Source organism: Morone saxatilis, unplaced genomic scaffold, assembly GCF_004916995.1.
Source record: "Morone saxatilis isolate NCDOM2014 unplaced genomic scaffold, NCSU_SB_2.0 Contig16, whole genome shotgun sequence".
Taxonomy (NCBI): Eukaryota; Metazoa; Chordata; class Actinopteri; family Moronidae; genus Morone; species Morone saxatilis.
This window is the reverse complement of record NW_023339718.1, coordinates 14,137,419-14,148,831: the sequence shown is the minus strand read 5'-3', so window position 1 is coordinate 14,148,831 and position 11,413 is coordinate 14,137,419. Positions and strand designations below refer to the sequence as shown.

The 11,413-nt window shown below is 39.6% G+C and overlaps 2 protein-coding genes across 2 annotated transcripts in view; one reads left to right on the top strand and one right to left on the bottom strand.

Moving 5' to 3' along the window:
- Positions 1-5,931: 5,931 nt before the first annotated feature.
- LOC118325166 (prostate stem cell antigen-like) lies at positions 5,932-8,232 on the bottom strand. The gene is made up of 3 exons (XM_035657741.1): positions 7,909-8,232; positions 6,647-6,754; positions 5,932-6,558 (listed from the first exon to the last, which is right to left on the bottom strand). Exons 1-3 carry the CDS (start codon positions 8,108-8,110, stop codon positions 6,404-6,406), a joined length of 465 nt encoding a protein of 154 aa, XP_035513634.1. The 5' UTR covers positions 8,111-8,232; the 3' UTR covers positions 5,932-6,403.
- Positions 8,233-8,638: 406 nt separating this feature from the next.
- Positions 8,639-11,413, top strand: part of msh3 (mutS homolog 3 (E. coli)) — a 37,754-nt gene continuing 34,979 nt past the window's right edge. The window contains 7 exon segments of the mRNA XM_035658253.1: positions 8,639-8,880; positions 8,989-9,109; positions 9,365-9,653; positions 10,847-10,873; positions 10,875-10,915; positions 10,918-10,931; positions 11,301-11,413. Coding sequence (XP_035514146.1) covers positions 8,761-8,880; positions 8,989-9,109; positions 9,365-9,653; positions 10,847-10,873; positions 10,875-10,915; positions 10,918-10,931; positions 11,301-11,413 — 725 coding nt within the window. The 5' untranslated portion in view covers positions 8,639-8,760.

Genomic DNA, 11,413 nt, shown 5'->3' with positions numbered 1-11,413 from the left:
TATAGTGATTTAAAACTACTCCTATAAGTATACTCTTTTCAAAAACTTACTCAAGTAAATGTACGGGGTAAATGTAACTCGTTGCTACCCACCTCTGTTCTCAAGACAGCCATGTAGACTACATACAGTCTTGTAAATAGATACAGGAAATAAAAGTGACATGAAAATAGCAGATAAAATCATTAATTGAGTTCATACATCAACATTTAACATTTATTTTGCAGTGTACGTACAAATTCCAAAACTCTAATGTAAAATGTTTTGGTAAGTTTATTTTCTATTGGAAAAAATGGTTGAATGTGGTGAACGTGCCTAGGGGAGACTTGAAAGCAATGAATTTCTCACAGTATGTGTATACTGTTTATATGTTTTTACTGTTTAAAATGCAAAGTTTTTAACATGTAGGCAAATTCCTGCTCACCGTATATGGTGTATATATATACGCATATACTGTCCATAACTATCGAAACTACTACGAAATCCATGAATTTCTAAACATTTGCATTATTTGTATTGTTAAAACTTTACAACTTACAGAAACACTTGACTCATATATAGATTTTTTTGGTCATTGATGCTTTTTCCTTTTTTTAAAAAATGTATACACCTATTTTTTTTACATTCTTCACCTTCATTTGTTGTCAGCTTTGTTGTCCTTGTTAGCGGTTATATCTATTCCTGGGTAAGTATATTGAAAATAATAAAAACAAAAACAGAGTCAAATTCCTTGGAACTTATGTGTTGCACATACTGTGAACTCAGGTTCCTGTTTGTGCTTTCACACATCAGCCTTATTTTAGTTGTCACTTTCTGCCGTATGTTGTGTTGAGTCTGTGTGGTTTTCAAATAAAAACAGATCTAATCAACCAGATATCAGAGTCAACAACCATTATTTTTATTTTAAAATCAGTTTAGTTTCAGTCAGTTTCCAGAGTGGGTTTTCTCATGTCAATATGGTTTATATTGTTTAAAAATGTTTAGTTTGAGCTTTTATTTGTATCAGTATTAGTTTTAATTTTTTTTCAATTATAACATGGGGGGGAATTTTTTTAGGGAGAAGATTTACACTGCCAACTGGCTCCCAGGCCAGATGGGCAAACAGAAGCCGAACGCACTGGAGATTAACTTCCCAAGAGTCGCTGTATGTCACTCACTATGTCAGTCAAATACATGGCCCACCAAACTTGACACTACCTTGTTCATTGGGTGCTGGAAGGTGGAAAGTAAGTTGAACTTGCTGAAAAACTTGGCAGAACCAATCTGATTCAAACCCTATCCATAGGCGGGAGTGGGTAAGAATCAGGCACTGGTCACTTGGTTCCCTTTCCAGGGATCAGTACATGGTCTAAAACTACCATTTGACGTATTTGAAAGCAAGCATGGGGTAAGCAACAAGATGCACACGACTCCAGCATATAGTTCGACTTCTGCTTCTAACTGCTCATGCTTGTCCGGAGAAATACGATAAAAGCATCTGATCGGCTGAGCATCTCCTCCATTAATGTCGTGCTCAATAAGATGAGTATGATATTTGCAAACAGACAAGGATGACTTTTAATTAGATTCACCAACTCAGTTTGTTTTGGTTCAAGTAAATATTTTAACATTCCGTCTAGATTGGTAAATGATTGAGAATTTTTAAGACGTACTCTCAATGCTCTCACCTGGTGTGCTGAACTCTTCCTCCAACTCCGCTGCCGGATCAAGAGGTAGGGGTGAATGACCCACTAGGACCACTATGGCAACAGAGGAAAGCAATGACTCAGAACCTTGCACAGGAGAGCAAGCATAGGGTTTTAAGAGGACCAGAGAACTTCCCTGAAACATTTACACAATTAACGTTATGGGGACTCTTTGGTTTGTCCGTCATTGTGTAGGGTGGCTAGAGGACCTTGAACTGTGTGACCAAAGACCACATCACTAGGACTAAATCCCAAAGTCTCTTGGTATTCCCTGGCAGCTAACATCAGCTATGGTAACACCTGCTCCCAGTCACAGTCCAAATCAGTGCAATATGCATTAAGAAGGGACTTCAAGGTTTGTTGAAACCTTTCTAGAGCTCCCTGGCTCTGAGCTTGGTAGGCAATGAACAGAAATTAGATCCCCAATCAGACTGAATAATCTTTGGGATTAACACAATTGTGTCAAAGCTTTCATAGCTGACTTGGTGGTGATGTTTCTGAGGGGATAACCTGCACGACAGCATGTAGCCTGACATCACTGTAAGCAAAGGGTTACTACCAGCTTTGCAGCATGGCAAAGGACCTACATAGTTATGTGCCCAAATGGATGTTCAGCAAGTGGAATGGGATATAGAGGGACAAGTTTGATTACCTGGTTTAGTTTTCCAGTCAACTGACATGTGTGGCAAGGCAGATATGTCTCTTTTTAAATGAACACCTAAATACCCTGCAACAGCATCACAAGCAGTCTGATGTACAATAAGTCTTTATGTAGAGGGCAAAACAATGTGCACAATATCATCCCCCTCAAAATACCTTCCTGGGTATCTATTTTCTCACCAATTGGCCGTCTCGGAGAAGGTATCCATAGACTCTCCACTCATCATCTAGGAGAACCTGACTGTATAGGTCATCTCTCTGCTCTTTCACAAGGTCACTGCAAGACATAGGCAAAGAAAAAAAAAAAACAGGCACAGGAAATACAGAGTCTGTTTTCTTATCTGGAATGTCAAGACACAAATCACCACTGGCACGGCTCGCATGTGTTATTGCACAGGTGAAAAGTACCACAGAAGGATTTTTGGAAGACTCAAAACATTCTACCTGGGAAGTTGGTAATTTAGGTACTTCAGACCACAATTGATTTCCAGCCATGTTATTTCCTAACATGACGCACTCTCCTTGCCACCAGATTGGATGATAAGGTCAATTATGTTGTGGAAGGAAGACTGCAGACCATCCTGGCACAACACTGGCCAGTGTCTGTTGTCCTTTAGGAAAGGAAAGGCCTACAAAAGTCTAACATAAAAGTGGTTCAGAGCCCTTATATTATTACGGTCTGTCTTCTCACTCCCGCACAGGTAACAAACCTTTGACACAAATGCAGTATAACAGGTCATCTCCTATTAGCTGGTGGTTTGTTGTTCAAACCTCATCACCTCTGGAGAGGGGCTTGTTTCTGGTGCCATTCACAGCGCAGAAACCTCCATATGTTTTTGGATCTCCTTTAAGTGACAACGGCGATCATTCTTTGTTAACTGGGACCAATTCTCACTTGGAGAGCTAAACAAGTCTTCGTAGAAGGCCATTGCCGGAAGACGGTTTCCGAGCGCGGGCGAAGTACTCCAGAGTTTGACGAGACCGCGCGAGGGATAACCACAGATAGGCCGGAACTACAAACTGGGTCACCACAACCGAAAGAGGCCAAAAGCACATATCTGTGATAGAGTGGAAAAACTTTGTGGCTTTTCACACTCACACTCACCACAATCCCCATAAAACCTCACAGGCACTTTGTATGAATGTATTTATTTAATTTAAACTGAGATGACTGCAGTGTGTGGCAGCAGCATTAAATCTAACAGTTGTTGCTACATAGCTATAGCTACCAGTGATCGGTACAACATATAATACCAACATAATTATACTAACAACTTGTAAATTGGCACATGAATTTAGCAATGATCCCCAATTGATTCACTTATGGCTTTTACATTAGCTGCTGCGGCCCCTTATACCTGAAGGGTATGGGAACATTCACTGGACCCCTGCAGCGATACATAAATGGCAGTAATAACATTATTCATGAAGCACCTTCTCCATATAAGAGCAACCATAAGTTACAACTGCTAAAAAGGTAATGCTGGTTCTGATAGAAACGTGTCAGAACACACAGTGCATCACAGTTTGTTGTGTATGGGGCTGCACAACATTATGACCACCAGCGTGCCCAGGTGGACATACTGTTATGGCTGATCAGTGTAGATACTGTACTTTTTAAGTGCTGAAATAAACTCATAGAGCCAGTTTACACCTGGTATTAGAATGCGTCTCAACATGCATCTCCAGTGACCACTTGTGATCGGATCTCACTTCCCCCGTTCTATAGGGCTGTACTACTACTACAACATTTTGTCAGTCGTTGTCTATTAGTCTTTTTTTCAGTGTACCATCACACTAGCCCATCGCTTTTACCTGCGCTGTCAGCAGGGATATTATAACTGAACTTTATGACTAGGACACATGCTTTTTCTTTTTTTTTTGACTGTGTGGAAATCTTGTTTTCACATTACAGATGACGAAAAAAGCCATTAATGCCAGAGAAAGTAAAAGTGTACTTTCCCAAAAATTGGAGATGTCCGTTGGCCTATTTCTGTTGGCAGACTCCCTGTGAGAGCTCTATCTCATTGAGCGGCTTTGTTAAAACTAATGAATGTCCCATGATTTATTGTAATGAAGATGAGACACAACAGCGCCTCCTGGAAGTGGTCTGAGTAATCGGATCGCCCAAGACGCACTCCAGGTGTAAACAGGTGTTTGTGTTCATTTGTGTGGTTTGTGCTAATTTAGCTGTGTTTAGTAACTTGAGACAAGAAATTCAGATATAGTTTTATTTTACTTCTAAAAAACAAACCAAAAATTTATTGAGTCATAAACAACAACAAAAACAAAACTAAATTGTATAATGAATTGTTGAGGAAAAATTGAACAGTCTCAAAGCCTGAGGGAAGAAGCTGTCTTTAAGTCTGGTGGTAAGGCAGCAGAAGCTTCTGTACCTCTTCCTAGATGGCAGCAGCAGGGTGAACAGGCTGTGGCTGGGGTGGGTACTGTCTCTTTAAGCATCATTTGGGCTCTGTGCAGGCACTTCACCTCACCAATATCGTCTTCTGGGGGGCTTTGTTCACCCGCAACAGACTCCTTCTGCCCTTCTGCACATCCCATGCCAGTTTGGGATGTTTCCAGTCAGGATACTTTCTATCGCTCCTCAAGAACTTGGTACAGGAATTTAGCTTTCTTAACCGGGGTGGAGATGTGATACAGCATGACAAGGTTATTGTTCTATCATATGATGTTTGTGGGGGTGGCTGTGGGTCAAGATGTAGGCTAGATAATTTTGTCCACTGATCAGTAGGTTGGCAGCTCCTCCCACTGCATGTAAAAGTGAACTTTAGCGAGACTCTGAAGCTCAAATTGCTCCAGACGCTGTCCCATCGGTGTATAAATGTGTGTAAATGGGAATGTGACACCACCAGTGTAAAGAACTGTATATTTTTCTTCCATTCTGTACTGTGGCTGTAATAAATTATCAAATGTAAGATTCAGCCCTCCTGTGCTCATTTTGACACAGCATTGAGATTCAATATAAAGCATGCAGCTCCACTTTAAACCCCTGAAACAGCAGGTTATGACGTCCTGCTGCTTACCTGGGGAGACATAGTCAACCTGCACTAACTGTTCACTTACTGAAGAGAGTTCTGGAGGCCTTGGTCTGAGCAGTGCAACTTAACAACCAGCTGACAGCTCTCTCACCGTCAGTCCATCTCATTGTGAGAGAGAGTCACCACGTAGTGGCACAATTTGGTATTACATCACAACCACAGTACAATCTCTGACTGTTGAACCATGTGCACAAAAGTATGATGTACATAAAGGATTTTTAAAGATCCACAGAACTGTTGGGTCACAAGATTAATGAAGTAGTTACTAATGAAGTAAGTAAAATGACATTTTGTGCATCAACAAACTGAAAACTGCAGATGCAACGCACATATCCCTCCTGCTGATTGCTGTGGGTATTCAACTGAAAACAGAAATACTGTTTAATACATTTATCTGGGATGTGTTTAGCAATTAGCTCAAAGCTACAGCCTCACAGGTCCACTTGCCTTGTTGTAAACGCTTGTTTATTGACAATGAACATTGTGAAAGTATCACATTTAAAGAAACTTTTGACCAACAAAAGATAGTCCTTTTTAATAGAGAGCCTACATAATTTTGTCTGTGCCTGGCTCATATGAAACCATACATGCTACTTTGGTATATATTATATATTATCATCAGAGAAAGGTGTTGGAATTAATGATTTTTCTGAGAATATAGGTTTGTCTTGTATTTAAAGTAAGATGTTTCATCACAAGATAAAGTTGATAATATACAATTGTGCAAGCCAGAAAACTAATGAAATAGGATGAAATAGGATGTTTTCTCCAAACTTTAGAGCTTAAAATAAGTGTCAAAGCATACTGCCGGTCCTGTAACAGATATGTTACAGTCAGCACTAAATAACCCGATCCATATCCATCTGAAATCTAAATTGTAAGATCATCTCACTTACTTAAAAATAGAGTTGTTTATCTTATTAGAAGTTGTTTATTCTTCTTCAGTTGTACAAATTTGGTCAGAAAAAAGTACAGTATAGAAATAAAAAAAATTCCAGAGTCTCAGTGAAGGAGTGTGATGATGGCTGAGGAGATCAGCAGGAGGACGACACTGGGACCAATTGGCATGGCACTGTTACACAAGTTCCCTTCACAGCATTTTATGGCACCAACACATGCTAGGCTGGTTTGGCAGCCCTTGGTTACCATGCTATAACCTGCAAAACAGGATGGGAAAACTCCAATAAGACCATTATATAATCAATATTAGCTATGGAAACCGTCTAATGTGAGAGAAAACCTTACCGTCTACTCTGAGAGAGAAACAGCGGTTGAAGATGACAGAACAAGATTTGGTGTCTGTGCAGGATTTAGGGTCTGCGGCTGTGCATGTGTAGCATCTTAATCCACAGGCTGTGCAGAGACACACAACAGACACCAATTAAAGACATACAGCATATGGCACGGATCTTTTTTGGTTTGCAGTTGTTTCTATAGAAGACAGTGAAGAAGTTGTTTCTATAGAAGACAGTGTAGACAGAGTGCAGTGTGTAGTTAGGTCACACTCTCTGAAAGGTTTCCAGTAAGACAGCTTGAAGTGATTCAGAGCTGCCAATATATGAACCAGAAACTATCTGAGTGCACAATCAGCACAAAGTAAAAGTTTATTTAAACTTCATTGTAGGTGCTTGCAAATTGGTTTTAGGTGTTATTTTAGAACTATTTCATTTTGTCAATTCAATAACAAGGGATCGCAGTAACTCGTATCACACTAGCTACAGGATTAAAATCGAATAAAATGTACATACTATAGTCCTAGTTTATTTTTTAAACATTTTTTGGGCCTCTAGGGATAGTCGAGCAGCAGACGGTGAAGAAACTGAGGGCAGGAAGCTATTAGGAGCACTCTATAGTTTATGTTTTCAAGTTTTTATTTTTGTTTCATTTTTACAATGTTTTTTCAATTCATTTAGTTTAGTTAGTCCTACAGAGTGGGTTGCTGGTTCTCCAGTTTCGTTTTTTAGCTGTTTGATTAAGTTGTTTTTAGTTCAGTTTGAGCTTTTTTTAAATTATAAATTGGGGCATATTTGTTAGATTTAGTAGCAACAAACACATTGAACTCACATCTCAAACATATGCACCAGTTCCTTCTGTACTTGTTGTGTTGACAAATTTGACCAAATTGACATAGACTAAAACTTTCCTGTCTATTTTTATTTTAGTTTGTTTTGTCAGTACATAATATTATTTCAGTTAGTTTTTTTTTTCTAAAGTCTACTTTTTTATTTTATTTCAGTTAACTAAAATGTTGTCATGGGTTTTTTTTTTTTTACACCTACTATTAGTTTTTAGTTTAGTTTTAGTCAACTATAATAACCTTGGGAAAGAGTTCTCTTGTCTCCGTATCAATTCAAATCATTTCCTAAAATGTTTAACTATTTCTTAGAGTTTCTGACAGCACATTTTTTTCAAACATCCCCACATTTCTTTTCTATACTTTGGGTGTGGTTTACTTTAAGTTCAATGTTCAATCAAAGCACTAGTGCTAAACCAAAAGATGTTCTTACCTGTAGACAGAGTCATAAACAGGATCAGAGCTCCGTAAAGCTTCATCGTGAACAGAGAGAAAAACAGTTTGTTAATCAGACAAGTGAGAGACGTAATGGAGAGAGGCCTTCCAAATCTTTCAGTTGAACATTTGCATTTCCTCACAAAAACTCCTCCTCCTCCCCAGAGTCCTGAATAAGGTTGGTCCAAAAGTGACCTCATTAACCCTTAGACAGCTTGCTTTTTTAAAACGTAATTTTGTTTTTGTATCTTAATTTTTTTTGCCGTCAAGATCATCTTTGGAAGCAGAAAATAACCTGGTACCTTTGTGCGATAAGTTCAAAGCTATGTTTTCCACCTCTTGCTGTCTAGACAAAAAAGCCCTTTCACTTCCTCCATTTTGTTCCCAAAATACATTATGTAAAAAGACACTTCCTTAGTTGCTTTCAAACAGATATAGTCAGGACCAGCTAAGACCAGTAAAAACAATAAAGCAGACATATGATACTGAAATAGAGAGGTTTAAGCCAAATGTGAAAGTTTCACAAAAACGGACCTTTTTACAAGGTCGCTCACGCATTATTAATTTGAGGCATAGCTTTCATCTGTACGAGAACAGCTAGATAATTAAATTTCATAAAATGAAAAAAAAAAAAAAAGTTTAATTTTGAAGAAACGTAACCGGAAACCTTCTCATGGTCTGATTGGTTTGACGCTGCGTGCGTCATTTACGCGCCTGTGTGATCTCAGCACATGCGCCGCTGTGTTTTGAAAAGCCGGGCAGCTGAAGCCTCTCGCTGCACCGTACAGCTTTCCATGCAGATTAATAAACATGTTTCCATGATGTATCTTATATGAGAGCAAAGTAAAACATGCCAAAGTCTCTGAAGAAGTCCTGCACCAGCCAGACCTCCATAAGCAGGTACTTCGGAGGGCTGAGCAGCAGCAGCAGTGTATCTCAGAGTAGGATTAAACAGAAACCTGCAAGCAAGGTGTGGTGTACTTTACATTTAATACACACACACGCTCAGATCACATATATATACATATAACGTAATGCCAATGCTTATTTATGAAGTGAAACTGCTTTTGTCCTGTAGCAGAAACTTTCCGCTGGCGATGATGATTTGGGTTTGCCAACAAAACGAGCCAAGCTGTCTCCACAAGACCAGCAGATGGAGGATTTGGACTGCGAGCCTGCTTCCTGTCAGAGCACTAAAGGTGACTGTGTGTGTGTGTGTGTTGTGTGTGTGTGTGTGTGTGTGTGTTGTGGTGTGTGCACCTTCACATCAGAAACAAATTGCATCAGTTTTCTTCTCAACACGTCAACATAGGTCACCCTTCTCCTTTCTAAAAGCATCACACTTCTCCAAACAGCATGGAGACGAGGGCAGGAACAAATTCTGAGTGCAGTACATTTGGTATTTTCTTCTATGGGTTTATACACATAAATAATTTTCTGTATAATCTCTTCAGAGACGTCACTAACATCGAGCCGAGGGGGCCTCTGCTCCTCCACCTTGGAGAAGCTTAAAGGCTTCTCCTGCTGGGCCGAGCCCGGTGCCGGGCGCAGTGACACCCAGAGGGCAGACGGTGTTAACAGCAAAATCTGTGACCCAGGAAGCAGCGTTCGTCCTCCTCTGGACGTTACAGATCAACTTCAACAGTCGGAGGAGGAGCGTGAGGATGAAGAGGACGAGGTCAACGACAAGAAGAGTTCAGGGCTGGCGGCTAAAAAACAGGTGCCTGTCAGAGTCTGTTTTAGGCAAAAGATTGGCCCAAGGATGAATGTTTAATCCCTCATAAGGGCGAGTTTCTGCCTGGCTGAGGTGTCAGTGAGCAAGGCAGCTCCTTAGGAGCCAACTCTGACCTTTTATAGAGGAAGACAAACAAAAAGTAATTTTCCAATGATGAGTTTGAGTTGTGTAAATAAATACTTCTGTTGGACATTATATCCCAGAAATATCGACACAATAATGATTATTGTAATTAGATTAAAGCCCATTTTATGCCAGTGATATAATGATAATGCAATGTACTGGGTCATATTTGAGCTTGACCACATATCTGTAGTGGAAGAGTAAAAGAAGACGTCAGTTTGTCTCTGGTTGAAGTCACAGAGAGCAGACGACAAGAGGAGAGAAGCAGTGTGACCAGAAATGACAGTAAAACGTGTCTCAGCACAGTTTCATTCCCGTTCATTTGGCTTAGGTGATGTGACAAAACGTTTATAGTGGGAGTGTTCTTGTGTAAACAAATACAACAGGCACTATTGAAATCATCGACACCATATATTGTATAAGTTTATAATGTAATTATTGTGACCGTCCTATGCCCAATATATGTTTGTTGGTAAGTAACGAGAAGTTCATGTATATGTTTGAGGTGTCTGTGTACTGTGCTGTGGTCACAACAAAACCCAACACATTCTAGGGATCTCTTAGAAATATAGTTATTTGTTTCATTATGACATTATGGCCAGTATCAGAATCAGAATTTTTGTTTATTGCAGTAGGTTTTTTTACGCCTACGAGGATGTGACGTGGTGCGTGGTCATAAAATATACAAATATACAAATAATACAAATTCAAATCACACAAATCACACAGAAACTTTCCAGAATATAATCAAGATATATAATAATATAATATAATATCAGTCATCATATGGCTGCTGGCCAGATATATATGTTAAATCCCAGTATTAATGCTGTAGACAAAAGTAAACAAAAGATGGGTTATAAGAAAGGAGAACTGAAACCTTTAAATGAGGATGTTGCTACTGAAAAGTTATCTTTGGTTTTTTTTCTTTGCAGGGCTTCCGCAAATTGTCTCAATTTGCATTCAGGAGGAGAGGGAGGCAGTTAGGAAGGGGTAGCAGAGATGAGTCCTCCATCAAATCCTGTATGTGCCCCGTCTAAACGTCAAAGAGTGTGTACCCCCTCTGACCACCCAGCAGGTCATTCCAGCTGAAACAGCAGCACAGGATGCGTTAATTGCTGTGAGTGTGGTTACAAGTACAGTCTTTGGAAGAGGATGCAGAGGTGAGAACTGCAAAGGCCATCTGTGTTAATGACACAGAAGGGAATAAACGGGCAGTAATAAATCCAAAATATGTAATCCAGTTGCTGATGAAGGTCGATGGGTACGTCCTTTCCATAATGAAATATGATACGTCCATCGTGATTTTTCATTTTAAGTGGTCCTCCGCTAATCCCTCCCGCTCTCTCTTTACTTTTCTAAAGCTTCATTTATTATGTCCTACATTTTATTGCTACTATACAGCGACCTGCAATCTAAATACTATCAAGATCACAATGTGGCCAAATGCACTTATAAATTAAAATATTAAATGTATTACTTTCAGTTGTTCTTTAAGGCAGCACAGATGTCGTCTTTGTGTGTGTGAACAGATCGCTGCAAAGGAGCTGAATATCTTCTGTCATCTGGATCATAACTTCATGACGTGCAGCATCCCCACACACCGTTTGTTTGTCCACGTCAGACGGTTGGTGTCTCAAGGACA

Bases quoted from the DNA above. Each gene is read 5' to 3' on its own strand.
- LOC118325166 (XM_035657741.1), bottom strand. From the start codon at position 8,110: ATGAGGTCACTTTTGGACCAACCTTATTCAGGACTCTGGGGAGGAGGA. The intron at 6,755-7,908 runs GTAAGAACATCT...GTCTCTGCACAG, and splicing joins GTTTATGACTCTGTCTACAG to CCTGTGGATTAAGATGCTAC. The intron at 6,559-6,646 runs GTAAGGTTTTCT...CCTGTTTTGCAG, and splicing joins TTTCTCTCTCAGAGTAGACG to GTTATAGCATGGTAACCAAG.